The 25,706-nt window shown below is 38.9% G+C and overlaps 1 protein-coding gene across 1 annotated transcript in view; it reads left to right on the forward strand.

The window, feature by feature from the left end:
• The window catches only part of LMBRD1 (LMBR1 domain containing 1), an 83,869-nt gene extending 73,151 nt beyond the window's left edge, over positions 1-10,718 (forward strand). The window contains exons 15-16 of the mRNA XM_030007474.2: positions 8,502-8,593; positions 8,758-10,718. Coding sequence (XP_029863334.2) covers positions 8,502-8,593; positions 8,758-8,877 — 212 coding nt within the window. The 3' untranslated portion in view covers positions 8,878-10,718. The remainder of the gene's footprint in view (positions 1-8,501; positions 8,594-8,757) is intronic.
• The last annotated feature ends 14,988 nt before the right edge of the window (positions 10,719-25,706 follow it).

A 25,706-nucleotide genomic window follows, 5' to 3' on the forward strand; every position in this document is an offset into this window, starting at 1 on the left:
TCAGACATCCTTAAGTGGTCAGCTAAAGACAGGATGAGGCAAGTAGAAAGGACATGACAAAAACGACACTGAAGGGCAAGTGGTGTAATGTAGTTTCAAAAAGTCTGAACTAGTGTAAGTTCAAGCTTGTACCAAGCTGATACTGGAAAATGTGTTATGTTGCTAATGGAAAGTGTTTTGATTAGAATGAAAATGATAGGTTATGCTGTCCTCTGCTTGCTTTCTGGAATCTTGCATCCATGTTCATCCCTAGGGTTTTGCCTTTGAAGTTTATCAATAGCTATGTATTTAAAATAAGAATTGTTTGCCTTCAGTTATTAAAAATAAGACGTTCAAGGGAGACTCAGAAGACACCTTGCAGAAGCTCAAATTTAAAGGCAAGAAATGGCAATTATACAGCCTGTGTCCAAACACATCTAGCCAGTGTTCATACTTAAACTAAATTGTACGTAGTGTTTCAAAAGATACCTAGTTTCAACAGAAACAGAGAACATTTTTTCCCTCTGCAGGTTGATCCCAATGGTTTATTGCTTCCCTGTAGAAAAAGGACTTTATCTCTGGAGTTAACATGGCTTCAGATTTTAGTTGCTGGTTAATGCTGTACCTCTTCACTATACACATGGCCTTGTAGCATTAGTATTTTCTTCACTGGAAGGTATTTAATAAAGGTTAAAATCAAGTCATTCTTTAAACTTAGGAAAAATGAGATTAACAGGTTTAGCTCTTTGAATCTCATTAAACGGTTTTCCTCTGGTTTGTTAATACATGCAAATCTTGGCACCCTCAGATTCTCAGTAACCAAACTAAAATAGAAACCTTTATAGCTGGGTGCAATTATCCATTGTAATGCTATAGCTGTGCTAGGATGAACTCTAGAAAGGCTAAAAGAGGACTGACAGGCTCTTTGAATGTATAGAGGGAAGCTGTGAGAACTCTTGCCTGTGTTTAGCTGAAGCTTGTTTGTGCTTGCTTGTCTGTAAGATCTAGTACTCTCTTTCTGCAATTAAATCTTGCATCTCCTGTTCATACATGCCACTTTGATTAAATTTGATTGTTGGAAAAAATGGTTATGTGACCCAGATAGCTCAATAGGACTTTGTTCTCATTATTTAGCATTCAGAAACTTTGCTGACTAGTGACTTTTTTTCTTCTCCTTTCAGCACAATATCATGGAGGATTTACTGGAAGCCTCCTTACGCTATGAAGTCCTGCTAGCACTGATAGGACTTGCAGATTCTTGAGCCATTTAATGTAAACATTTCTAGTGTGTAATTATCATCAAGAAGCTGTATGACTGCTGCAGTAGTTAATGTACTGCAAAGTAACTGCAAATAGCTATCAACTTTTGTTACAAAATAAGATCTGACTATTTGTTGTAAAACCAGACTGATTCACGTTGATTACATCATTTTCTGGCTGTCTAGGCTTGTATCAGGTTGGGTTTGATTTGCAGATATGCAGTATGAGGTATTGGATGCAACTTACCTGTAGCTTGAGTCACTGAAAAAAGCAGAGTCTGCGTTCTAAATGATAGCTTGTCCCAAATAGTTTTTCCAGGTTCCTCATTAGTCCCTGGTTCCCAAGTTCTTGGCTCCTCCTTAGCCTGCTAAATCTTTCCCTTTGGTAGGATTTGATTCCAAACCTACTGAGCAGCTCTTGTTGAATAAGGTAGGTTTTTTGGACTAGACTGTATCCAGCTAGACTTCTAGTTTCTACAGGTCTTTTAAGTGCCATCTCACTACCACTTCTAGCTAAGCAAAAAAAACCAAACCAAAACAAAAAACCCAACCCAAAACAATTGGGATGAAACAGCAGGCAGCTTTTTGTGCTTGAATGTTAGACCTATATTTAAAAAGATTGTAGATAGCTGCAAACTTTTGTCTAACATCTGAATGATTTGATACTCGTGCTTCTGTAGTGCACTTCAAAGTGCTGTCAGCTTGAAATGTTGGAAGCTTAGCAATTCAAATCTCTTTAAATGGGGAGCTATTGTAGCTACATAGAACCATTTGGGAAGTGTTTTTTAGATCCTTGCTGTTTGTGAATGAACCAATTCCAGTAGTATGTTTTCCAGCATGTTTTTTCAATCTGATAATGGATCAAAGGTGTAAATTTGTTGCAAAGTTACCCTTGAGGCAAGTGGTGGTAAAGCCCTGTAATAGTTGCGTTGTTATGAAAGCTGAAATAGTGACAACTTGGAGGTTTGAGCAATTTCTGGGAGAAGTTAGCTGAGGGAAGGAGATAACTGGTATGAGATGCCACAAACTAAAAATTGTAAAAGCTTTGTACAGCAGATTGATTTTTAGCTAGCTAAACCAGAGAAGCAGCAGCAGAGGGGCTGGTTTGTGAAAGTGCAAAGACAGGCTCAACAGCTGAATGACACTAGTATTAATTTTGTGTGAGTGTGTTTATGTGTATATATATATATATATATAACAGCAGAGAAGAATATGGAATAAGTGGGGATATGCTCAAATAGCATATGTGAAAAACCACTTTTGTAGAAACTGCTGAGTAACAGACAACTAAGAACTTAGTTATATTTTGCCCTGTTTAGCCAACAAGAAAAGAAAGAAATATTGCGTTTGTGACTGAGGGCAGCTGTTACTGCCACTCTTCATGAATCTGTTTCCAGAGAAACCTGTGAAAGTGATGCATGAAATACCATCTTAAACATGAACTGCTGTGGAAATTGGAAGTCCTGGAGTGACCTTAACACTTAGAAATATGGATGAAGATGTTAAGTTATGAGATGATAGGTACAAGAGCAAAGGGGAAACTTGTAATTACAGAGCTTTTTGATATACCTTCTATTATCTGAAGACTCATGAAGCTTATTTTGTCTTGCCCATCTGAACAGTTTGGTCTGACCAAAGCCAGAACCAGAAACAAGTCCATGTTCTGTCTCTTGAGGTTTAAATCTTTAGCAGAGTATTTTTTTTCTTAATTTTATTACTTGCTTTTCCACTATTTTGTGTGTTTGATTTTTTTTTTTATTAAATCAGAAAACAAGTACATGTCAGTATGTGTGGTTCAGGATTGCTTACGGTACTGTAGCACTCCTTCCCTCCTTATGGTCAAAGGGGTTTCTGATCACTCAATGGGTGTTTATGGTAGAAGTGTAGCTGCTTCTTGAGAGAAAAATTAATTGGACATGACACAGTGATGAATATGGAATATGGCTGTATGGGTCTTACACCATTAGATGTCACTTGGTTTCTTATCTAGTTGAAGTGTCATGTGGTTTTTTGGGCCATTAACTTCCTTGTGTGCACGTTCTTTGTACAGGCAAAGTTACTTAACTTTTGTGGTCAGTTTGATTACTATAAATTTACTATAACTCTTTGCATGATTTCCCTAGTGAAATGTTGAATTGCCAGACAAAACTACATAATAGGACTCTTATTCTGTGTACTCTGTAGCCACATATAGCCAATCTGTGGGTCTTACATGCTTCTGTAGTCTTCCATAAGCAGTCTGAGTTACAACACACTTTTCTTACCCAAGATGAGATATCCAATTAAGAAATTCCTTTTATTTTGAAGTTTGAGAAAGCATTATGTATATTGCTGCAAAGAAAATATTGCCATCATAGAAATAACAAGGCTTTGTCAGAGCCCTTAGTTTACCTTAGTGAGTTGCCTAAGGGATGCCCCCTGGGAATCATTCTACCATCCAATAAAACATTTGCTATCAGAGGTCTTTCAAGTAAAATAATCCAAAGGCTGCTTCATCACCTGCTGTTGCTTAGTTTCTGGTAAGTAAAGGCATGTTTCTCTGAGGCTGTTCTCAAGCCTGAAATCTTTGCCCTGTACCTGCTCAGTTCATAGGAATCCTAGTGGTTTTCTCACTTTGTTTAAAACACTGATATGCTGTGGCAGAGTATTGATGCTGCTGGTAGATGCCAGAGAACATCTAAGAAGGTGTTTAGGAGTGGTCTGTCCAGCTGTGTTCCACGAGTTAGTGTGCAAAGCCGACTGTTCTTGCTCTAGTTTTTTACTCTGTCAAATGGATTTTACCTCTGTTGCAGGAAAGCCATAGTAAGAAAACACGAGCATCTTTCAAAACAATGTAGAGGCAGTTGACTTGTTTTATTGTAATGTAGAACTGACTTGGCCTGTAGGAATGTTGCTTGTTCTGTGATAGAAGATGCTGCTTGTCTTAAGTCACGTAACCCAAGTGAAGCATACAGGAATGGCAGTAAGTAGTGAAATAAGTGTCATCATATCTCAGTAGCACAATAAGAAACAATATCAGGAAATCAACAAAACCCTGGAAAGAATGTGTTTAAGATGTCAAAACTGTTGCAGTTCTGCATCCGAGGTACCGGAGTTGTGTTAACAATCATCCCATTTAAATGTTCCTATCCAAGTTAGATGACTTAAACTGTGAGGCCAGATGCAGGCCCAGAAGTAATGCCCATAAGGAAGAAATGTAGGTTTTCCCTTAATTACACTTTCACAGGTGACATAGCAAACCTTTTGGAACTTGATGTATAATTTAAGTTTAGAAATGCATCAAACCCTTTCTTGAAGCTGAAGTTGGAGTGCAAGCAGCAGCTGCTTTTTGCAACATAGCTTTTGAATGGTTGGCAGCAGGGCTATATGAAATGCTAAGTTTTCTTGGATACCTGCAGTTGTGCCTTCAGTGCTTTTAGGATTTTGAATATGCAATGCTTACACATAAAGCACAGTAAAGCTGTAGGTTTTCCTTTGGGAAGTAGTTTTGAGTGTATTTTAAGCAAAACTAGGTTCTGCTTGAAATTGGGCATGTGAACCTCATCTGTCCGTGGATGACATTCTTATTCTCTGGGTTTTCCATCCAAAATACCGTGTTTAGTGTTAGATCTAATCTGTGTTGTCTCTATCTACCTTTATGTAATGTGAATTGTAATGATTTTGAGCACACACAGGACTTCAAGAGGTAGTTTGGTCCATCCTCCCGTCAGGGTTAAGGACAGCAGGTTGCTTGGGTCCATCCAGTTGTGAATGTCTCCACAGATGCAGATTCTGAAACCTCTTTGGGTAGCCTGCTTTTGTGTTTACGCTGATGGTGAAGCTTCTCCTAGTTTCTAATAAGAGTATTTCTTGCTACAACTCTGTCATCTGTTGTCCTTTTGTTGTGCAGGTCTAGGAAGAACTTCGCCCGGTGTTTTGTAGGCCCCCGCTAGATAGCAGAGGTAGCAGTAAGACACACCTGCAAACACCTTTACTTCAAGCTGAATGAACACATCTTCATTGTATGCTATGTGTTTTAGCTGTTGCGGTGGTCTTCCACTGGACTTGCTCCAGTATGTCAATGCCTCTTTCTTACTGGGGAGCCCAAAATGGCACTGCTGCAGGTGTGGTTCCAGGCAGAATAGAAGGAAATGATTGCTTCTCTGGACCTGTTGGCTGTATTCCTGTTAGTGAAGCCTGGTGTTCAGTTACATTTTTGAGTTGCAGATAAATACAGTTCATGTTCTGTTTGTCTACTGGGATATGAGGTCACTTATGGGAAAGTTGCGTTGTATCTTGTCAACCCTCAGCCTGCACTGTTGCGTGGTGTCACTTTGTTCCAGGTGCAGGACTTCTTTCTCTGTTAAACTTTGAGGACTATTTCAAGGGGCTGGAAAAATAGGCTCCCTCTGAATCTTACGATGTAGTGTGTTGAGCCTCTGCTCCCCACTTCTCCCCAGTTTGATCTACAGTTTTACAGAGGATATTATCTGTTTCATTGTCCAGTTGATTAACTAAGAGGTAAAACAAGTGTTCACCTCAGTGTTGACTCCCAGAGAACGCCAGTCTTTTTAAATTGCGTTGTTCACAACAATTTGTAACTCTTCCCTAAACTATTTCCTTCTAAATGCTTTTGTGAAAGCTCGCTGTATTTTGAGATGCAGAAAAGACAGACTTCATTATCTGTAAATAAGTTCTCATAATTTGAGTTTTCAGTGCATGAAATGACTATTTAAGCTTTAAGATTGGTTTATCAACAGATTTGTTTATCCTTGTAATTCATCTTAAACTAGCTAATTCACTTCTCAAAGAGGCCTTTGTTTGAGAATATTAATACATTGAGCCTAAGGGTTTTCCAATTCACCAGTATGAAAGACTTCATCAGTGGACTTGAAATAAAATATTGACTCTACAGGTAGTTGTGGATATTAGCACTTGTCATTCTTTGTTTAAAACATTGTTTTGTCTTGAATCCTGGCTGTTTGGCTCTGTCGCTTGGTCAGCTCTATGTAATATGCTGTATTCTTAAAGAGGTGGCAATTATCTATTGGAGGCTTGGTAGCTTGCCACATGTACTTTTGTTCCAAATGATCAAGATCTGTCAGTAATATTCACAATGATCATTCTGGATCTTAATTCAGGTTATTCATTATAACTTATTCTAAATTATGTCATGGAGGAATGAGTTGATTAAAAATGTCATGTTATGTCAGCCTATTTAATAATATCTTAGTTCAGAAGGAATAACTAAAGTTTTGTGAGCTGAACTTGTGACATTCCACAGAAATGTTTTCTCAAGGTCAAACTGTTCTAAAATATTTACCATCATCTATTTAATCCAATTACTGTAGAGAGCCATCTGAAAGTCTTTTAGCTGTTTTTTAATTCATGTAACCAGCTGGAGAGCTGCAGATGGTGTTGACAATACTATCTGCAATTATGAACCATCTTCACTTTGCCGGCATTTCTTACTTTGTCGGAAACTTCACCTTTTCTATGGATGTGTCATGCTAGCAAAAGATGGAATGTTGAATGGTGTGCTACTTTACAATTTTTTTCCCTCTTTTTGTAGGGTAAGTGTTATTGACTGGTTTTAACGGAGGGTGGGGGGGGGGGGGGTCAGTTTTCTCTGCATAACTGAGATCTAGTCTGGAAAACCAGAAAGGATTAGTTCAGCCAAATTCCTTCCTTGTGCTTTCACTCTGTGTTAGTAGAGAAGCATGCTTTCTCTAATTAAGCTGTTTTGCGCTTTAATTATCTGCAGAATGCGCGTATTTGTGTGTTGGATCCCTTGTGTCTAGTAATTGTGAAATCCCAGTTCAACTTCTTTTTTGTCTGCTGATACTGTGTAATAGATTCCAGAAATCAGTCTGCTGCATAAAGTAGTATTTCACTTAATATTTTAAATTATTTGGTTAGTTTTATAAAGTCATTGGAGAACTGTTGAAGGAATGGAGTTGTTTCTCTGTTTAGATACAATCATTCTAGACACTGTAGGGATTTAGTTTGGGGGGGATCATCTTGGCAAGGTCAAGCGGCAGACCTTTCTGATAAAGACCTATCCTCAATTCCTAGCTCTTCTCTCCCCAGGAAATACTGAGCTATAGTATGTGGTATTGTTAAAGCAGCTTGGTATCTAATGTGGAAGTTATTTATTTTAAATAAAATGTTTACTTTCGGAAACTGAAGATCGTCAGGTTGCTAGCTTGTTAGGTCGGTGCTAAGAGTTGATCTATATAAGCAGCAGCATATCACTCCCAACTTCAGGAGGTGGGAAGTGTGTGCTTCAACTGCACCTAGGGGGTATTCCCAAACCGGGGGTCAGAACTGAGGGAAGAACAGGCAAATTCTGGGTTGCTTACTTTCTCTAGTGTTCAAATTGTTTAGATACCACGTTTTGCTCTGAAATGGGCTTTAGGTGGGGTTTGAAGCATAGTAAGTGAGAAAAACCAGGAGATCACGTTACACCTTAGCATGAGCTCCTTGCACTGGAGAGGTTTGTCGGCTGGCTCGCGTGTCCTGCCGGCTGCCCTCTGACGTGACCTCGTGAATGTTCCGGGTGCAGCGTCCCATACAAGCCTTTTTGCTATCTGTCTGCAGTCTGAAAAAAGCCTTGACAATTTGATTCTTAATTCTGTTAAAACCTGCCACTTCGTAATGGAGAAGAATACTTAAGTAGTATTTCTGGATGTGGCTGTATTTATGGTGTTAGAGAAGGAGTAAGATTTAACCAGTACTGTCGGGTCTTGGGTACAAATAAGCCCTCTGCCATCTGGGTCATAAAAGCCCCAGTATGTGGTGGGTTGTGTGGGTTTTTTTGTTTTGGTTTTTTTTTGCCTATGCAACTCAACATTGTAATTGACTTTGATTTTTACAAAACTTACCCAATCCTGGTAGAGAGACTCTTTTCCGAAGTACTGAAATGTATTTTTTAATACAGAATCTGCTTTGTGTCTCCTCATTATGGCTACAGTTTATCTAAGATGGGGAGTAACTAGGATCTGTCAGAACAGGCAATAGTTGACATGTCTGTAGGAGAAATTGTACCCAATGGTAATGGGGTTACTTGTATAACTCTTAGCTTAGTGTTACCTGTTTTCATAGTCACTCTGCCATAATAATATCCCTCTTGTATACTTTCTTGGTAGGGGAGAGTAAATTTGATTTAATGGAGTGTAATTGTTGTTCAGAGCTGAATACTCTCAAACTAAATTATCCCATAAACTGGAATTAGCTGACTTTTATTTGCTCTGTGTTAATCAGTACTATTTGCTTTCCTTTTAGATCAGTGTATCGTTACTCGGACGTACCTCTTTCTTCATAAATTTTGGTTCTTCAGTGCTGCCTATTACTTTGGGAACTGGGCATTCATTGCAGTAAGTACTTTGATTATAGAGATCACTGAATCAAGTTGAATAATTTACAGTAGTTGTCATTGAATCATTTGCATCACCACACTGCCATGTTGTTTTACATATATTGCCCTTGTATGCCCCTTAATTGAATAACAGCAATTTTACTACTTATTTTAAATTTGCAGGTCTTTTTAATTGGATTAATTGTTTCATGCTGCAAAGGCAAGAAATCAGTTATTGAAGGTGAAGTGGATGAAGATGATTCAGACATGAGTGATGATGAACTGTCTGTTTATTACCGTTGATAGCCTTTTGCCTTCAAGAAGGAAGAACGTAATTTGAAGTTATGTTGGAAGTCATACCCATATGGATTTGGTATCCAAAAAAGCATCCTTGCACCTGTAAAAATAGAGAAAATGAGTGTACTCGCTTAAAGGGGTAAAAAAACTGAATATCACTTTTTGCGTATCACTGTATCAGAACAAATATTGAAGCTGGGTTTGAATAATATCTAGAAAATACTGTTTTATGATTAAATGTACATGTAACTTTCTGATGTAAAATTTTATGAACTATTGTAACTATTTCATAGTTCATGATGCTTTTCTGTTAACTTAAGTTTTCTTAAATACTTTCATGCCTAACTTGGAGGACTTTTTTTATTCAAGCTCATAAATAAAACTAGCTAAAATCCTGCAACTGGTGCAAACATTGCTAGAAAGATTTGGATGAGGTTTACACTTTTAGAAGGATGTGATTTAACTTTTGCATTAGCTTTGCTGGCATTTCTGGGGTTCCCATGTAAAGCTTTAGCTAACAAGAGACTGTCCTTAAAGTATGCCAAAAACATCCACGTAAGTGGTGTGTTCCCAGTCTGTGAAGAGTAAGTAATTTTCATACTGTTATCCCTACTGAGTTTTTATCCCTTGGGAATCCCTCAGGTAACTGAGGTGGCTTTTGCTCTATCAAAGGAAATCATTAGTGTAAACGACAACATTCAGCATTGTTGCAGTGTTTTGGTACAGTTCAGTTCTGAAACTGCCAGGTGCCTGACTTAGTAATAACCAATGGAATAATTAACAAGTGATTGATTTTTAACTTATTTTTCTCTTTAATGCAAATTGTCTAGTTTGAAGTTTTCTTTCAATATTTAATGTAAATGTTGTCAAATTGTTTACAAGCCAATATGTTTATATAAACACAGTTCATAAATATTTTTGTCATTCATGTTGTCTTTGTAATGTTATTTTAGCTATATAGTTACTGAGGTATATTTTTAAGGCTGAAAAATACCTTCATATATCCTTTGACAGATTCTGAAAGAGAAAATGTTTACAAGTACAGGCTTTTAAACTTCTAATGCTACTTGAGGGAAATTATAGTCCATGCAAGCACATGGAAATGTAACTTAGGTAAGGTAATCTTTTTATAAAACTAATTGTTAAATATTGAAATGCAGGGGAATTATTAGTATGTCCTGCTTACGTGTTTGCAAACTCTTAAAACTGACAGGTTTCTGTTCGGTTATTTTAAAAACAGTCTGCCTCTTCCTGCAGTATTTCAGAACAGCACGCTCTCAGGAACTTCTGAATTTTAATTCAGTTTCAGTATTTCAAGGTATCTTAGGTGAGTTGCTTAGTTAATGCATGGACACAGGTAACTGATGTTTGGCCTCTTACAGGAACAAACAAAACTGAAGTCTTTTAACAAGCCTTCTGTGCCAACTGTTCCAATAATGTATGGGTTTATGTGGCAACCTGGAAGAATGTCTGATGTAGCTTGATCATAATCTGCAAATACGTAGTCAAGTCTGCTCAACTAATAGCAATCAATCTGTTTGCTACCAATGAGATATTTGAAAGGACAGAAATGTATTCAAATGCTGGTATTAGGTACTGAAACTTTCCTAGGCAGGCTGAGCTCCCTTTGACTAGAATTAGCTGAACACTATTTAAACGTGACCATTGGGGAAACTTGCAAGGAATTACTTATAAGAATTTCAAGTAACTCAAACGTAAGGTGGAACCTGATGTTGACTGTCTGGAAGCTGCATCCAGAGGATATCAAGTAGTTAGAGTATACTTCTTTGTGGATGCCCTGGTGAAAAACTTACATGAGCTAATTTAAATAAAGTTAACTGCTCAGATGTTCCCCTTTTTGTGGGTTTTGTTCGTATTTCATCTTCAGCTTTAACCAATGATAACTATCACTTCCTGCTTTGGCTGTATCGTGTACAGATTTGTTTGTTAATCTTTCTGAGTGTAAGATTGAGCTACAATACCCAATTTTGCAGAGTTGTATCAATTCTATCTTAACTTTGCACTGGGGAGATCTCTGCTTGTCTGGGGAAGATTGGCAGGAAGGTGTTGGTTTCATGCCACATAGCTGCTTGCGTGTTGCATGCAGGTTTAGGGGTCACTGGCCAAGATGCCTGGTCAGTCCCTGAGTATATGTTGCTATAGGTCTCCTCTGTTTCCAGGCTTTTCTTCATTTCCAGGTTCTTCCCAATCCAGTCCTGTTTCCTGTCTAAATAGTCTATATGCAGAAATACAATGGTCTGCCTTTTTGAACTGGTGGCTTTGTCTCTTGACTCTTTTAATTGGAGGATTCAGTAAGTACCACTTCTTTAATGCAGGCGTTAACCAGATTTACAACGAGCCCATTGCTAGTTGCAGCTAGCAAGAAGCAGGCTTCTGCATGAGAGTTCAAAAGTTGTTTCAGACATTTGCTGTCACCCTCTGTCATACAAGCAGTAAATAACTGTCAGCGTTTATAATCGGAATTATTCTTCACCTGCCACATCCTCACTAAAGTTTCTCAGGAGTTCAATGAACCATTTGACTGACAAGATTTTAAAAGATTTTTTTTTATGCAGTAGGGTAACTGTAATGAATATACACTCAAGAATTCAGCTCTAATCAATACTTCATGTGATGGAAAGTTGACAATTTTAACTGTACTGTGCCTTTAAAATGAACTAGAGGTGGTTTTGAAGTTTACTGTGTGATGAACTCACCAACTGGATTTGTACATCCAGTATCATCCAGTGAAGAAAACTAGCAGTGAATTTAAGATTGCCCTGGCTTAAAATACTTGGCTTTGATCAATACTTGCAGGAACTGTAAGAAACAGAACTTCTACTACATTATTTTCTAGTTGTCTCTTGTGCTGTCTTCAATAGAATACTTGCAAGTAAAACAATGAATTACTTTTCTTCCACAAAGTTATCCCTGCTGTGTCAGCACTTGTATGATTGAAATAGTTCACTCATTTAGCTGTTAGCTATGAAATGATAGTCCAGAGTTTCTGCAGGTTTTAGAGCAAGTCTGAACTTTCCAGTCATGTTGTAACACAGTATTTGACCTTGTAAGCGAACTTCTAACATGTTCAACTGAATCTTCAGAGATCTCAATTTTCTGGACTGAAGTCACTTAAAGCATTAGAATTGTTTCACTGCTTTGATTATATGAATGATATTCCAAATCCATCTTGGTAGTGTGAGCTTTCAAAACTTCTGAATGGGTGTAGTGCTATTGTCAGGCCTGGCTTAAGTTAGATTTTTTTGTTGTTGTTGTACTTGTCTAATCAGCTTCTACCATGTTGGAGGCTCATGAACGTTTAGAAACTAGTAAGCCTTAAATCTTGCTGACACATCAAGCATAAACCATGGTCACCAGGAATATGTTTAATAGAATTCAGCAGCAACATGTGCCAAATGACTCCTCATCTTGCTGCTTGTTCTGTTGTGATTGGTAGTTTATGTGGAGTTAAAAATCATAAATACAATAAAGCCTGTTATAGTCTGTTTCTTAGCTGAGAGCTGACAGTATGCTGCAGTTTTCCTGCTGATTGTCAGAAACGAGTGAAAAGCCTTTCCTGGTAAAGAGTGCAAAGAACCATCTGCTACTTTACTGTATGTTCTGCTTTGACTTCAGGAAAAGATTTCAGGGTAGGCTTGAGATTTTGCACTGAATCTGCTTTTAGGTGGAGTGTACCTGTACCAGAGTCATGCCACATAGAATGGTAATTTCGTGCTCAGATAATGTGACAATTTAAGTTAAAAGGTAATGAGTCTTTTCAATGCTCATGTTTTGCTTCTGAATAATCAGTACAGACATAACTCTTCAGATTCTTTGAGATGTCTTCTACTTGGAAATTGTATTTCTTGGGCTCACAGCTGTTTTGTTGTTTGACTTTCTCAACACCAGTTCCTGAATTGGACAGTAGCCTACAACAGCGTTTTGAAAAACATTATCCCATTGTAGAAACTATTATGTGGTTTATCCTAAAACACTGGTAACTACTGGTGTGCATAGCAGAGTTAGAGCTGAAGTGTTTAAGAAAACTGATCTGGTTATGGATAGGGAAATAAAGCACTGCTTGTGAGATTAAGCAAAGGAAAAAGATTCATTCGTTTCTAAAATAGTCTAAAATAATTTTAAATACTCAAGCTGTAACATTTTTCAGGCTCTTAGGTTGAAGATTATAGTTCATATTGATCATACATCTTCTTACATTAGTGTAGATCTGTTCTTATGCAACCTTCTGCAAAGTCAGCTTTCTTGCAGATAAAGCAAACAAATGAAACTGACAATCACTTTTTTTTTCCTGTAAATGCATATTTTGACTATACTTCTCAAAAGAAATAAAAGCCTTGTTTTAATTGTGGTAAGATATCATTTTCTGTTAATAGTCTAAATTCTAAAACAAATTCTGCTTCTAAATTAAGATACTTGCCAATTCTGGATAATTAAATGAATCGGGAATTCTAGGGTTCTTGACCAGCTTTGGTGAGATGTGGTTGTTACAGAAGTTACCTGGAAGCTGGACTAATTTTAACATCCTCCTATTCAGAGAGATTGCATGAGTGATAGCACTTCAATCAAATTCATAGCTATAACGAGAATTAGTTCTTTGAAATAAACAGACTATGTAAGCACATTTAAAAAAAACCATATTTACAGCTTTCTTCCAGATTCACCTCTAGGAAAAAAGTGCTATATTTAGGGGGTCAGACAGAAGAATTTTGGTTGCTAGAGGGCTGATCTTGGAGGTAAGCCACACAGATCTGCTAAGTTTCCTGATCCTCCTGTGTTCACCACCTGGAAGGACATGTGGGGCCCTCCCTTATAACACCTGTTTAATGTTGAGTCTAAATTTTGCTTGATATATACATACCTACTTTTTTCCCCCAGAGAAGATATGCAGGTTGCCTGTAAAACATACAACTTAAATTTTTTGAGCCATTTTGAAGAATGATGTCAAAATCCTTTTTGTGAAAATCCAGATATCTTGCATAAAGGTAGAGACTGTGAGAACATTCAAAGCAAATGTGAAGCTGAACATGTGTGTAGTTGCTACTGAAATTCCAGTCTGGATATGGAGCTTTTCAGCAGAATGTATCGAACTTCCTGTGAGTAAGTGAAATATAGATTGATTTAGTAGCACCTCTGCTTCTGCTAAGCTGCTTAAACATAAATAATAGCGTTACTGTGAGCTATACAGAGGTTGAAAATTCTCCCACGTATACTAAGTGTATCGCTTCAACTGAGAGTACTTCAGAGTCAGGACAGCAAGACAGACTTCTAATAATGTAAATGTCTATGATATTTCCCCTCCTACCCCCTCAAAACCAAAAAACAACCCATGTAACTTGCTGTCTATGGACTTATTACTGTATTACACACTTGAAGGAGTGTCCTGGGACTGAAATGTTGGTTTCTGACACTTAATGTATAATTTAAAGGCACCACTTGCATCCTAAAGCTAGAATCATAGAATCGTTTAGGTTGGAAAAGACCTTTAAGATCATCAAGTCCAACCGTTAATCTACCACTGCCAAGTCCACCACTAAACCACATCCCTAAGTACCACATCTACATGTCTTGTACTTCTGTGTTGTACTTGTTCTTCTCTAAGCTTTAAGTTAAAATGGTGCAAATCTGCATCCTTACTGCCTGCTGACTTTTTATTTTTTCCGAATAGAAATGATCTAGATGCTGATGGCAGGTGTATCTGATTTGCATGGAATGTTCTTTTTGGAATGCACCAGTGAAGAAAACTTAAATTTGTTTGAAAGAAAAGTCTTTTCTTCTGTTTTGAGGTGCATAGTCCTGAACTTAGAACAGCTTCTTATTTGAACCTGAAAGTTAAGTTCTTAACAATGGACATGATCTTTCTAGTGCATGGAGAAAAAAATATCACAATTATAGAACATGAGCTCCAGAGGAATTCTCATTTTCCCAATTATGAAGTGGATATTTTTTTTTTTCAGAAACTGATCTCAAAGGAATAATCATGGTTTTATTAGTATCCTTGACTAGAAAGAGACACCTTTTAAGTTGTGCAGACACTGATAACAGGATTATTTTAGGGTAGGATTTTAAAAAATGAGCGCAGCTCCTACTTGAAAACCTCTTGGAGTTCAGATCCTAGGTGACTTGGAACATGCTGCTTTTTTCTTGAAGTACTTGGGGAGAATATAAAACAAACTGTTTTCCTTTCCAGTTCATGAAGTAATTAAAAAAAAAAAAAGGAATAAATATATCCTTTTAGTGAATGGAGTTGAACATGCCAGCAGTTTTTATGTATTTGAAAATACATTCCTGAAAAATTAATACTGGACTACTGCAATCATTGTAGAACAGTTTTCAGGTTTAACTAGTCATGTCCCCAGTTCTGTTAGGGAGCAGAAGGGTACTGTCAGAAGCTGGATTGCATCTTTCCTGAACTGGCTTTGAGCATAGTGTTAGGAGACTTAATGATAGAACATGTTTTTGTAGATACTATTTTTAATACATGACTCCTAGCCGTGTGCTATTTAAAGCTTGTCCAAACACTATTTGACAATATGCTGACATCTCTAGGGAAAGAGTGCGTTTTAAGAAGCAATTTTTCATAGACCAGACAGAGAGAAGGCTTTTCCATGTGCTAGATCCACAGAAGAACTTACAGCTTGCACTGTAGAGCTCGACACTACCTAAGTTTTAGATAATCTGGTATCTGAAAGGTGCTGCTTCACCTAGGCTAATTCTCATTGTGGGGAGAGTTAATGCTGGAGGATGGTATACGCAAAACCAGAGTGCTAAAAAGGAGCTTGCTGGTTACAGGTGTGCAGGACATTAACCTGGTGTGTAGGTTCTGAAGTTTTGATCTGTAGAGGCTTTCATTGCTGATAGGGAATCCAATTTCTTAATTACATCAGGGGACAGCTGATCTGGTTGAAGATGTCCCTGCTCATTGCAGGCAAAGTTGGACTAGGTGACCTTTAAAGGTCCCTTCCAACCCAAACCATTCAATGATTCTCTTCATAGAATCATTCTCTTGATGAGTTAGGTCACAAGAGCTGTATCGCCTATTTGGGAATGTGGCAAAGAGATAACATTTGGTGGAAGCTGGGTTGGGGCTGAACCTAGATTTTTAGATCTGGCATCTGAATTCTTTTGCATTTGTAGCAAAGGTTGATCAAAATATGTGGGTAGAACTTAGTCTCCACAAGTCCTATCTAAATCCCGAGTCATCTGATTTTAAACAGACTAATTCCAGGTATTTTTTTTAAAACTACTAATTCATGAGTTGGGCTACCAGGCTTCCTCAATGTCTGTAATTAAGGTCCTTGTATGTTCAGAGATGTCCTCCTCTGCACATATGCCGAACATCTGACTTGTACTGTTCGATATACAGCTGGGACTACCCACTTCATGCAGACAACCAGCTGGCTGCAATACCTGCCCAGTACTGGTAGATCCTGACACTGTCCTCGATCTGAAAGGAACAAACTTTTGTTTTCACACCTGGGAAAGTATCCTCATCACTGCACTCTGAGGGAGAACTCGATATCCCTGCTGTTGAACTTGATGTATTGCAGACTTCTAAACATCTGTTGACATCAAAGAGAGAAAAGCAGAATCACCAGTTTCTATTGCCAGTTGCTCTGCAGTGTGTCCACAAGCCAAGAGCAGTGGTGGTGGTCTGACTAGAGGGTGTTGCACCTGGCTGGCAGCAAATTATGATTTTTGTGGTCTTGGAGGTATTCCAAGAGTAGCTAGATTGGTCCCACAGGCTTGAAAAAAAGCTGCATCATAACGCAATCAAGCAGAAGAGCACTCATTCATCCCTCATCCTGCCATGTTGCTTTGCTGAGCAAAGGATTTCTCATGCTGCGGAACCAGTGCTACCCATGTGATGTGTGTGGAACCAGCCTTGATGTGCAAGACTTGCTGAGCAGGCAAATGGTGCCAGCTCTAAGTGGTAACAGTAGAAGTCCGCATCCCACCAACAGGAATGCTGCCTTCTTTCAGAGATGGAGCATGTCTACTTTTTGCTTTGGAAAAAGCGTAAGATCAGCATCCTGACAAGCTGGCATCCTCCTACAGCGAGCAAGGAGCTGTTTTAACGCCTTTCAACTGTTTCCACAGATTTCCGGTGCAACTGCAGAAGTCAGGTGAGGATGGTTCTGTCTCATCCTTTTAGCTATGTGTGAACAGTCCCTGTTTTGACAGGCTTGCTGGATGTGTCTTCACAGTTCCCAGTAAGGCTCCCAGGTCCCCTGCCAAAGCTACAGCGATAAGTACGTCATTCAGACTTGGCAAATCTACGATTGGGCTGGATGAGTTATGTGGAGAAGGGCTGCTCTTCGTGTACGTGAATCTGTCTTGAGGAATGTACTCTAAATAGAAATGTTTCCATGTTAGTGTCCTGTTTTAGGCTAGTGCCTGAACAAATCTTTGTAGCAGTAACTGAGTTGTCTGACACGATGGAGATGTTTTGAACTGAAAAGCTTATCTCATAAAAAAAAAAAACAAAACAAAACCAGCATATCACTCCTAATAGTGTTAATTTCGATCTTATTCCATCAGTTTCTGAAGGGTCTTATGTAGATTTACCTGTTCATTTTAAATTAAACAGAGGACTTAACTCACTGTTCTCCAATGACAATTTTTTAGGCTTCATGATTTTTGCCTTTGTCTTTCAACTTATTTTTTAAAATGCTTTTTCAAGATTGTCATCCAGTCCTGTGGGCAAATGATCTTCAAGTGCTTTGAGGAATCCACTCATTTTGTACAATAATGTTTCAAAATTTATTCTCAAGTAGTGTTGGAGTTGCATTTAAGTAATCTGGTTGCTTAGTTGAGTTCTCCTAAGTCATGAGCCTCTCATGGATAAAAGAAACTCCATGCTCTTGCTGTACCTAGTGCTCAGTTGTTGCTCTCTGACACGGGTGTATTGTTTGGACTGTTCCCAAAAAACTGTTCTCAGTGATTCTTTTGCAAATCCTCAGCTCTTTAACTGCCAAGATTATGCTACTAGTTGGCAGATGTACTTTTTTTATTTCCCTTACATTTTAGCACAGCTCATACAGCATCATTATTTTTTGAAATATGCCAGTACTCCCAAATCTGTAATGCTCCTGTGTGAGCATTTGCAGTTATAAAACTTTATGTATTGGACTTGACTATTAAATTGCATGCTGGATGAGAGCTGTTCTCCATACTGTAATGGATTCAGCTAGCTGCTCTTGTTCCTGCTGTTCTGAAGAGGATCCTGCTCTGTAGTCACCTACAGCGGCTGTCATCAATATGAAGAAGGAAAAAAAAACAAAAACAAACCAAAACCCAAACCCACAACTATCTAATGTGTTCCAGTGGGGAGTTTAGCAGAGTATCTCTGAAATTGCCCAGTCCCAGCAAGCCATATCCAGTTTTTAACTATCCTTAAAGCACTTCTAGTTGTTTGTTTGCTGTTGCGTTAGTCTCTCTCAAGAGCTAGTAATGAGTCATATTGTTTATCTTGTATATTCTTATGATTAATTCTTAGTTATGAATAATGTTGTTCTACAGTGATGATGTAAGTTTGATTTTAAAAAGTTCCTAGGGTAGGAACTGTTGCCCCAAAGTATTAAAATTACTTTTGTTATGATGGCTCATCTTGCACCAGAGATAGCAATGTTAAGCCTAATTGTCATTATGCGGATACTTCTATAACATTCTACTAATGTATAGTTTGATGTAGTATATAAAGCTTAGTGTAAATTATTTTGCATTTAAGCATACTTTGAGTTAGCGGAAGTGAAAGTTATCAAAAACGGGGAGGAAGTTCTAACTCTTGAATCAGATGATTTTTTTTTATCAGTGAAATACAAAAAACATATATCTACACAAGTGAAGCAGTGCCCAATTGAATTAAGAACAATCACACGTTGTCCCTTAGGTAAGGAAGGAATAGGATGAGAATGAAACTGAGTCACGCGGAACTGCTTTAATAGCTTGCTGCCAAAAGGGGCCCTCTCTGTGTATTCCTGCTGTATCTAGTGCTTGCCTAATTTGCGTGTGAACTGATTCAGTTTGCTACTGTAATGGCAAAAATAAACAGACTAGGAGGTGCGAAGGAGGGAGGAGGACTGCATGGCTGGCGTGGGGGGAGTGAGCTGGGGAAGGATAGTGACTGACCTCAGGACAGCCAGCAAGTTGCTCATAGGATCACATCGGAAGTCTCTGGAAGAAAGATTGTCCATCCTTGGAAGACTCCAGAACGACAGCTGTAAGAACTGACGTGCTCTACCAGAAATGAGGAAGGTCCATGTCAGGACTGCAGACTTCGATAGTAAGGTGGGTATGATGCTCTCTTAGCCACCCTGGAAGTCTCTTAGCTAGCTAAGGGAGACCTATGTCCTAGGGAAGTCTGGTTGCCAAGGGCTCCTTCTCTTGTCCCTTCCCTTTTTCTACCTCTGGCTCTTATCATGCCCTAATCTTACTTAATCTTTACTTCTGAACTGTATGTAGTGTCTTTTCTTCCTTTTTTTTTTTTTTTTAAACAATTGATAAATCTTTTTGGAGTGTTTTGCCGTATCATGATTTGAATTAAACATGGTCTAAATGGCAAGTTGATAACGTGACATTTTTCACACAAAGATGCAGCAGATCTCTGGTATGCCTTGGCAGTGCCCAGCTCCCTTCCATGTGGCTCAGGTATCCAAGGAGCAGCAGACTTCCATGGACTAGGGAACAGCTGTCACCCGCAGGGAGAGAAGCCAAGCTTTTTTGACAGGTCGCCACAAAAGAGTTCTTGGACTGTGCTGAAGCATTGCAGTGCACGCTTGCTCCTTGAGAGTCCACGAGGAACTGATCAGAGAGAGATGAGCCGGCTCGTCATCATCTGCCTGTTCTTTAGTAAGTGGATTTGCACGGTTGGTGCAGGTGGGCTTACAGCTAGCTACGGGGTTATCCAGGCTGCAGTTCATGCCCCAAGGAGGAGCCCAGAATCATCTTTGAGACAAAGGTGAAAGGGAAGGGCTTGAATTACAGTAAAATATAGTCCTGTAAACATCAGTAAGAAAACAGGGAAGAATTCCGCTGTGACTGAGCAGGTCTCAACATGCATTACGAAGACCATCAGAGGGTTTTACTATGTTGTTATTGTGCCAGGCTTCACTGAAAGGGTCACACGGCTGACTGCTGCGGGCTGCTGGCCGAAAGGTGTAATCCAGTGATGAAACGGTAAAATGTAGCCTGGAATAAAGACAGAACAGATGAAGAGGGTACTTCAGTAAGATACTTTAAGATGGGTTAAGCCTGTTGAACTTTATCCAAAGATAAAACACTCCCCCCTGCTTCTGCCCTCCTATACCTTGCCCCCCCCCCCCCCCCCCCCCCCCCAAAAAAAAAGGCTGATGAGATGTCAGACCTTTTCAGTTATTTTGGGGAAATCGGTGATGATGTCAGAAAACTGAAAAAAAAAAAAAAAAAAAGCAAGTCTAATGTTTCTTTTACTTGGAGAGCTAAAAGCAGTAATCAGAAAAATCTAGCCTAGTCAGCTTCCAAGAAAAATAGTTGAATAATTGGTACGTACCTGGAAGCTTACCAGCAGATAAGTAATAATTGATAGAGATTTACTGAAATAAATTTTCTACCCTGAGAAAGGTATGGGCATTGTGAACAGAGAAGAAAGTTCTGGCTTTAGAAAGCATTTTCACAGTCCTGATGGCTTTCTGATAAGTGATCTCAGGAAACCTACTAGTGGGTAAATGCAAAAGTGATTGGAGAACTGCACTCAGAAGATATTAACGGATCATTAATAAACTGGGAAAAATGTGTCAAGCTGGGTATTGCTGTCTGTCCTGCATCCAGTGTTATACAATAGTAACATTATGGATGGACCCTGGATGATGGAATAGAGGGTAGATCTGATGAACTTGCAAATAGTTTCAGTCTGGGGAGGAGTGCAAGCACTGTAGAATAAAATTTAAAATGTTCTGACAGATAACAGGAATGGGTAATGTGATCGGGCAGAAAGCCAAGATGAAGAACAAGTGGCTACCAGTTCTAGTTTAGAAAAGACTCTGGAAATGACTGTGCATTACAAGCTAAACAAGTGGAGCTTGTGGCTACCATCTTTTTCATCCCTTAGCAAATTGATGGGAACCCATAGCTGACTTGCAAGAGCTATGAAATCACTGTTTCGCTTAACAAGCTTAAGGCTTGACCTGAAATACTTCCTGCTGCTGTCGGGTGCTGCATTTCAGAAGCATGTAAGCAAATGGGAGAAAATTCTTGGGAGGGTAACAGGAATGATTAGGTGTCAAAACATGACTTACAGTGACAGCCTGAACTTCTGGGAAAATGGTTCTAATAGCAAGGACAGTACTGGAACTTGTTGTTTAGGAAAGTTACGAGTCCATCATGGCAGATCTTTGTCTAGCCTGTTCGTAAGCATCTGTTTGAAGGAAAGTGCCTGTCTTTACTGTGTCAAGGAGCTGCAACATCCTGTATTATGTTTCCAAATGCTTAAGCTGTTAAAGGTTTGCAGTCGTGCTAACCAGCACATGTTAGAGCACATAGAGCTCATATCTCTCATTAACATCTGTCTTGTGAAAGCCTCTTGTTGGTGGACAATGCTTCTAATCTGCTGTTCAAGATGTTCTGGTAGTCTATTACTTGCCACAGGTGAGTCAGAGTGGAGGCAGGGGTGTTGGACTGTGTTTTATAGCACAGTGGTGTTTCCACGTTGATTTAAAGTAGTTGTAGGTGTTCCAGGTTATGGGTGTTCTGGAGGCTGAATTCACACTATAGAAAGAAGTGGCCTATCAGCAGTTAATTTCCCATTATAGTGGTTTGTACAACAAGTAATTCATGTTTTTTCAAAGATTCTTAAGGAGCAGATGAAGAAAAAAAAATTGCAACTCTGACTTCAGCTGATATCTCTTTGAGGGAAGACTGAGGCTGAATAGCCGCTGCTGGTGACTACCGAACAATGAAGATAAATTGGGACAAAAAATAAATATCTGAAAAGCTGTAAATCAATTTTAGTGACATAAAATCACTAATGGTAACAGGCTGATAGGGGATAGAATTTCTGAAAGTTAAGCAAATAGTTTAGAAAAAATCAAAATGTGATAATAAGCTGCACTTCAGTGATATACTTTCCCCATCCCCCTGTTAAAGAGCACTTGTGTTCCTGTTTTCACACTGGGACACTGATAACAAGAGCTATTCAGTTAACGATAGCAAGAAAACATTATCCATAGAAGAAAGTATAAAAAAAATAGAAAGATGTTGTAGAAGAAAATGCAACTGATTTGATGACTTACTCTTGACAGGTTAAACATTCATCTTAGCTGTCTGTGCATTGCTTACAAATAAGCTTGATTATATGTTTCAATCTTTTCTTGGGAATTGAATTTAAGCTATCTTCTTATTTTTTGACTCCTCGTTGTAGCCTTATGAAAGGCAGATAACGACCTTTTCCATCTCTTCTGGAATTTCTTCTCTTCATGGCACAGATCTTCATCAGTTCTAATACATAAGAATAGATAATATAAGGATAGCTGTAGTGTGTGTCAGACCAAACATCTGTCTAGTCCAGGATCCTGAAAGCTCAGGGAAGGAGATAAAAAAATATGGTGAATGTTTAGTGATGCTTTCTAAACCATCTTTTCAATATCTAGTGGTTCATTTGGGCCTTGCCTGTTCTCTCCATTTTCAGACGGAATTCTTGCTTCGTTTGTCTTTTCACTTTCTTTGCTCTTCCTCTTTTGACTGTCATATGTATGGAAAATTTATTGTGATTATTAGCAAGGAACAACATCTATCTCATTTTGCCCTGGACTTTCTCATTTGACTCTCTTTAACTTAGTAATTTGAACCCATTTTCATTTCATGTGCTGCTTTTCAAATTTTAAGCTGCTGAACAGCACATGAGTTCTTGTCCTTTATCTGCTCAAGGGTTCTTTATCTCTGTGCTCTTACTGTCATTCTTTAAGGACTGGAAAAATATCTCCCCTCCCTGCCATAATCTTATCCTTGTCTCCCAGCGATCCTAGCTGGCAAATCTGTTTTGAAAACTACTTTCTTAAAATCTGTGCTCCTCTTTCATTGCCTAACTAAAGATGCATTAGGAGTATCATTCCATAATCACTTGTGTACAAGTTTGCCTCTTACTGTCACTTTTTCAACTAACTTTTTTCCAATCTGTGTGAATCAACTATAGGAAAATCATCCTCTTTGTTTTCTCCAACTTGGAAGAGGTGGTCTATTTTTTTACTGTAAGACATTGATGAAGAATCTTTATTCTATTGTACTTGTTTCCACAATAGAGGTCTAGGTACTAAATTATTACTATGTTAAGCACTTCAGAATATTTCAATAGGTATTAAAAAAACCCCAATAATCCTTATTCCTCTCATCTGCCTGGTTTGGTGCTCTAAAGTAGTCCCTACACCATGAAGGAGGGCTTGGTTTGTTGGTTTTTTTTTCTTTTCTTTCCCTTCATGTCCCCTGGTTTTTATTGGCTTGGACACCATGCCAGTCCAGTGTAGCTGTATGGTATTTGCTTGGTTTACAGCCTAGACAGAGGAGTGTTGTTACAACCTCATCTACTGTTTAGATACGAGGAGCAGCAGTAATTGGAGAAAGAGACGCATGGGGATGTGGATTGGGTATGACTGTAGGTGAAGTCCTCACCTGGAAGATTTGTTTTTAGATTTCCTTTTGGTCTTATTTAAACCATAGCCTTGTCCTCAGATATCCCCGTTGTGTGTTCTGTCTTTCAGGCTGGTGGCTGTCTTAGCCACTACTATCTGAAGTTGTTCTACTCTATTTAAAATAAAGTTACTAAAGCAGGTATTTACACTTGCCTCTTTTCATAGTGCCTTTGACCACTTACTTATAGTGAATACCATTCTTTCTAGGCCAGCTGTAGTGGGTTGACCACAGCCAGCAACTATGCACCCACCCAGTTGCTCACTTACTCCCCTCACCCCTGTGTGCTGAAATGAGGGAGAAAATCAGAAGAGTAAAACCAAGAAAACTTGTGGCTTGAGATGAAGACAGTTTAATAGGTGAAACAAGTCTGTGCACCCAAGCAAAACAAAATAAGGAATTTATTCATTACTTCCCATCAACAGGTGGATGTTCAGGTGCTTCCTGGACAGCAGAGCTTCATGTGTAACAGTTTCTTGGGAAGACAAGTGCCATAACCACGAACGTCTCCCCTGCCTCTTCCTCTCCTGAAGTGTTTATTGTTGAGCACAACACCATATGGTATGGGGTATCCTTTTGGTCAGTTGGGGTCAGCTGTCCTGTCCGAAATCCTTGCCCACCCCCAGCCTACTCCCTGGGGAGCAGCATGAGAAACTGAGACGCCTGGCTGCTGCACACCCCAAAACACTGGGGTGTTATTAATGCTCTTTTAGTCACAAATCCAAAACGTGGCATTACCCTGTCTACTATGAAGAAAATTAACTCCATCCCAGGCAGACTCGGTGCACTCATGAGTACTTAAATGGATCTTTTCTTTCTCCTCAGTTGCCATCTATGTTAGCTCTGCGTAGGTCGTTGCCTCTGAATATCACACAGTTGTGCCTGTTTCTGTGCATGTTTTGTGTGGAGACTATGGGTATTTTGTTGGGGGTTCAAGATTCCTCTAAGTGCTTAATTACCTAAATAATTATGTATTACCATCCTTAAACAAAAGTGAAGCTGTAAAGGAAGTCTGAGAGAGGAACTGAGTACCACTTTCTATGGCTTCAATTCAGGCTTTGACTAGATCTTCCTCCTGATTTCTGGCAGCATCAAATTCCCCCCGAGATTCATGAGCACATCCTGAAATTTGTTCTGATCTAATTTTTACTGAACTTGGTTGAAAGACAGTTCAGCTCAGATGCTTCTATAACAAAACTAACTCTGTTTCTATCTTTATTTATGAACGAAAAGACTAAGTCCTCCTTTTTTGACTGTCTGCATTAGTGAATACTGTGATTCAGTTAAGAGTAGATATATGGAACAAATCATGTGGTGTGAAGACCCTTGTGTTGATGCTGTGTGCATTTTAGAAGGGTTTATTTGAAGTAGTTCTGATCCTGCAGACTCTTGGTGGTTGGAGTTCATGAGGTTCACCCTGGATGTGCATCTTCTGGTTTTGTTCCTTTTAGAAAAAAAATCCCAGTTTATACACACTGAGACTGCTCTGCAGTGCAACCCAAAGCACAGTAAGTGGGATGATCAAGAAGTGTACTTCAGATTCAAACTGGAAAAGTAATCTATTTACATCCTTTGTCTTTGGAATCGATAATAAAAATGAGTTGTTCATTTCTGAGAGGTCTGATACCTGTGACTGACCTGAAGGGGCTGCTGTTGGTGCAAACATATTGACCTGGCTGGCAATAGAACACTGGGGTGAAACAGTTGGTGTTTGACCTGTTCTGAACCTCTCTGGGATCATGCTCCAAGGATCTATAGGGCTTAAAACACCCTTGAGCTGTTTTGTTTGTTTGTTTTTATTTTTTGTGTTGTTTTTTTTTTTTTTTTAGCTTTCTATATCCAACTTTTTGCTGCATGGTGTCTTACTGCCAACAAGAGGGACAAGAAGTGCTTCTCCCTTCAGCCCCGATCAGTTCTGCCGTAGTGCTGAGTTCAGAGAACTGCCCAGCAAGACCTGTGTTGGGGAAGGGCCTCAGGCCTCGGAAAGAACTGACCCCTTGTCTGCTGTATCCTGCCTGATTTTGTTTATTACCTTATGATGGTGATGCAAATACTTTCTTTTGCCCTAGGTTGTGTGTGGCTAGAATCTTTTTATGTGTCTTATTTAAAGTGTGTCAAGTTCTGAAACCATTTCCCGCGGGCACCGTACATTTTCAGGA

The sequence above is a fragment of the Aquila chrysaetos genome, chromosome 2 (genome assembly GCF_900496995.4).
Source record: "Aquila chrysaetos chrysaetos chromosome 2, bAquChr1.4, whole genome shotgun sequence".
Lineage (NCBI taxonomy): Eukaryota > Metazoa > Chordata > Aves > Accipitriformes > Accipitridae > Aquila > Aquila chrysaetos.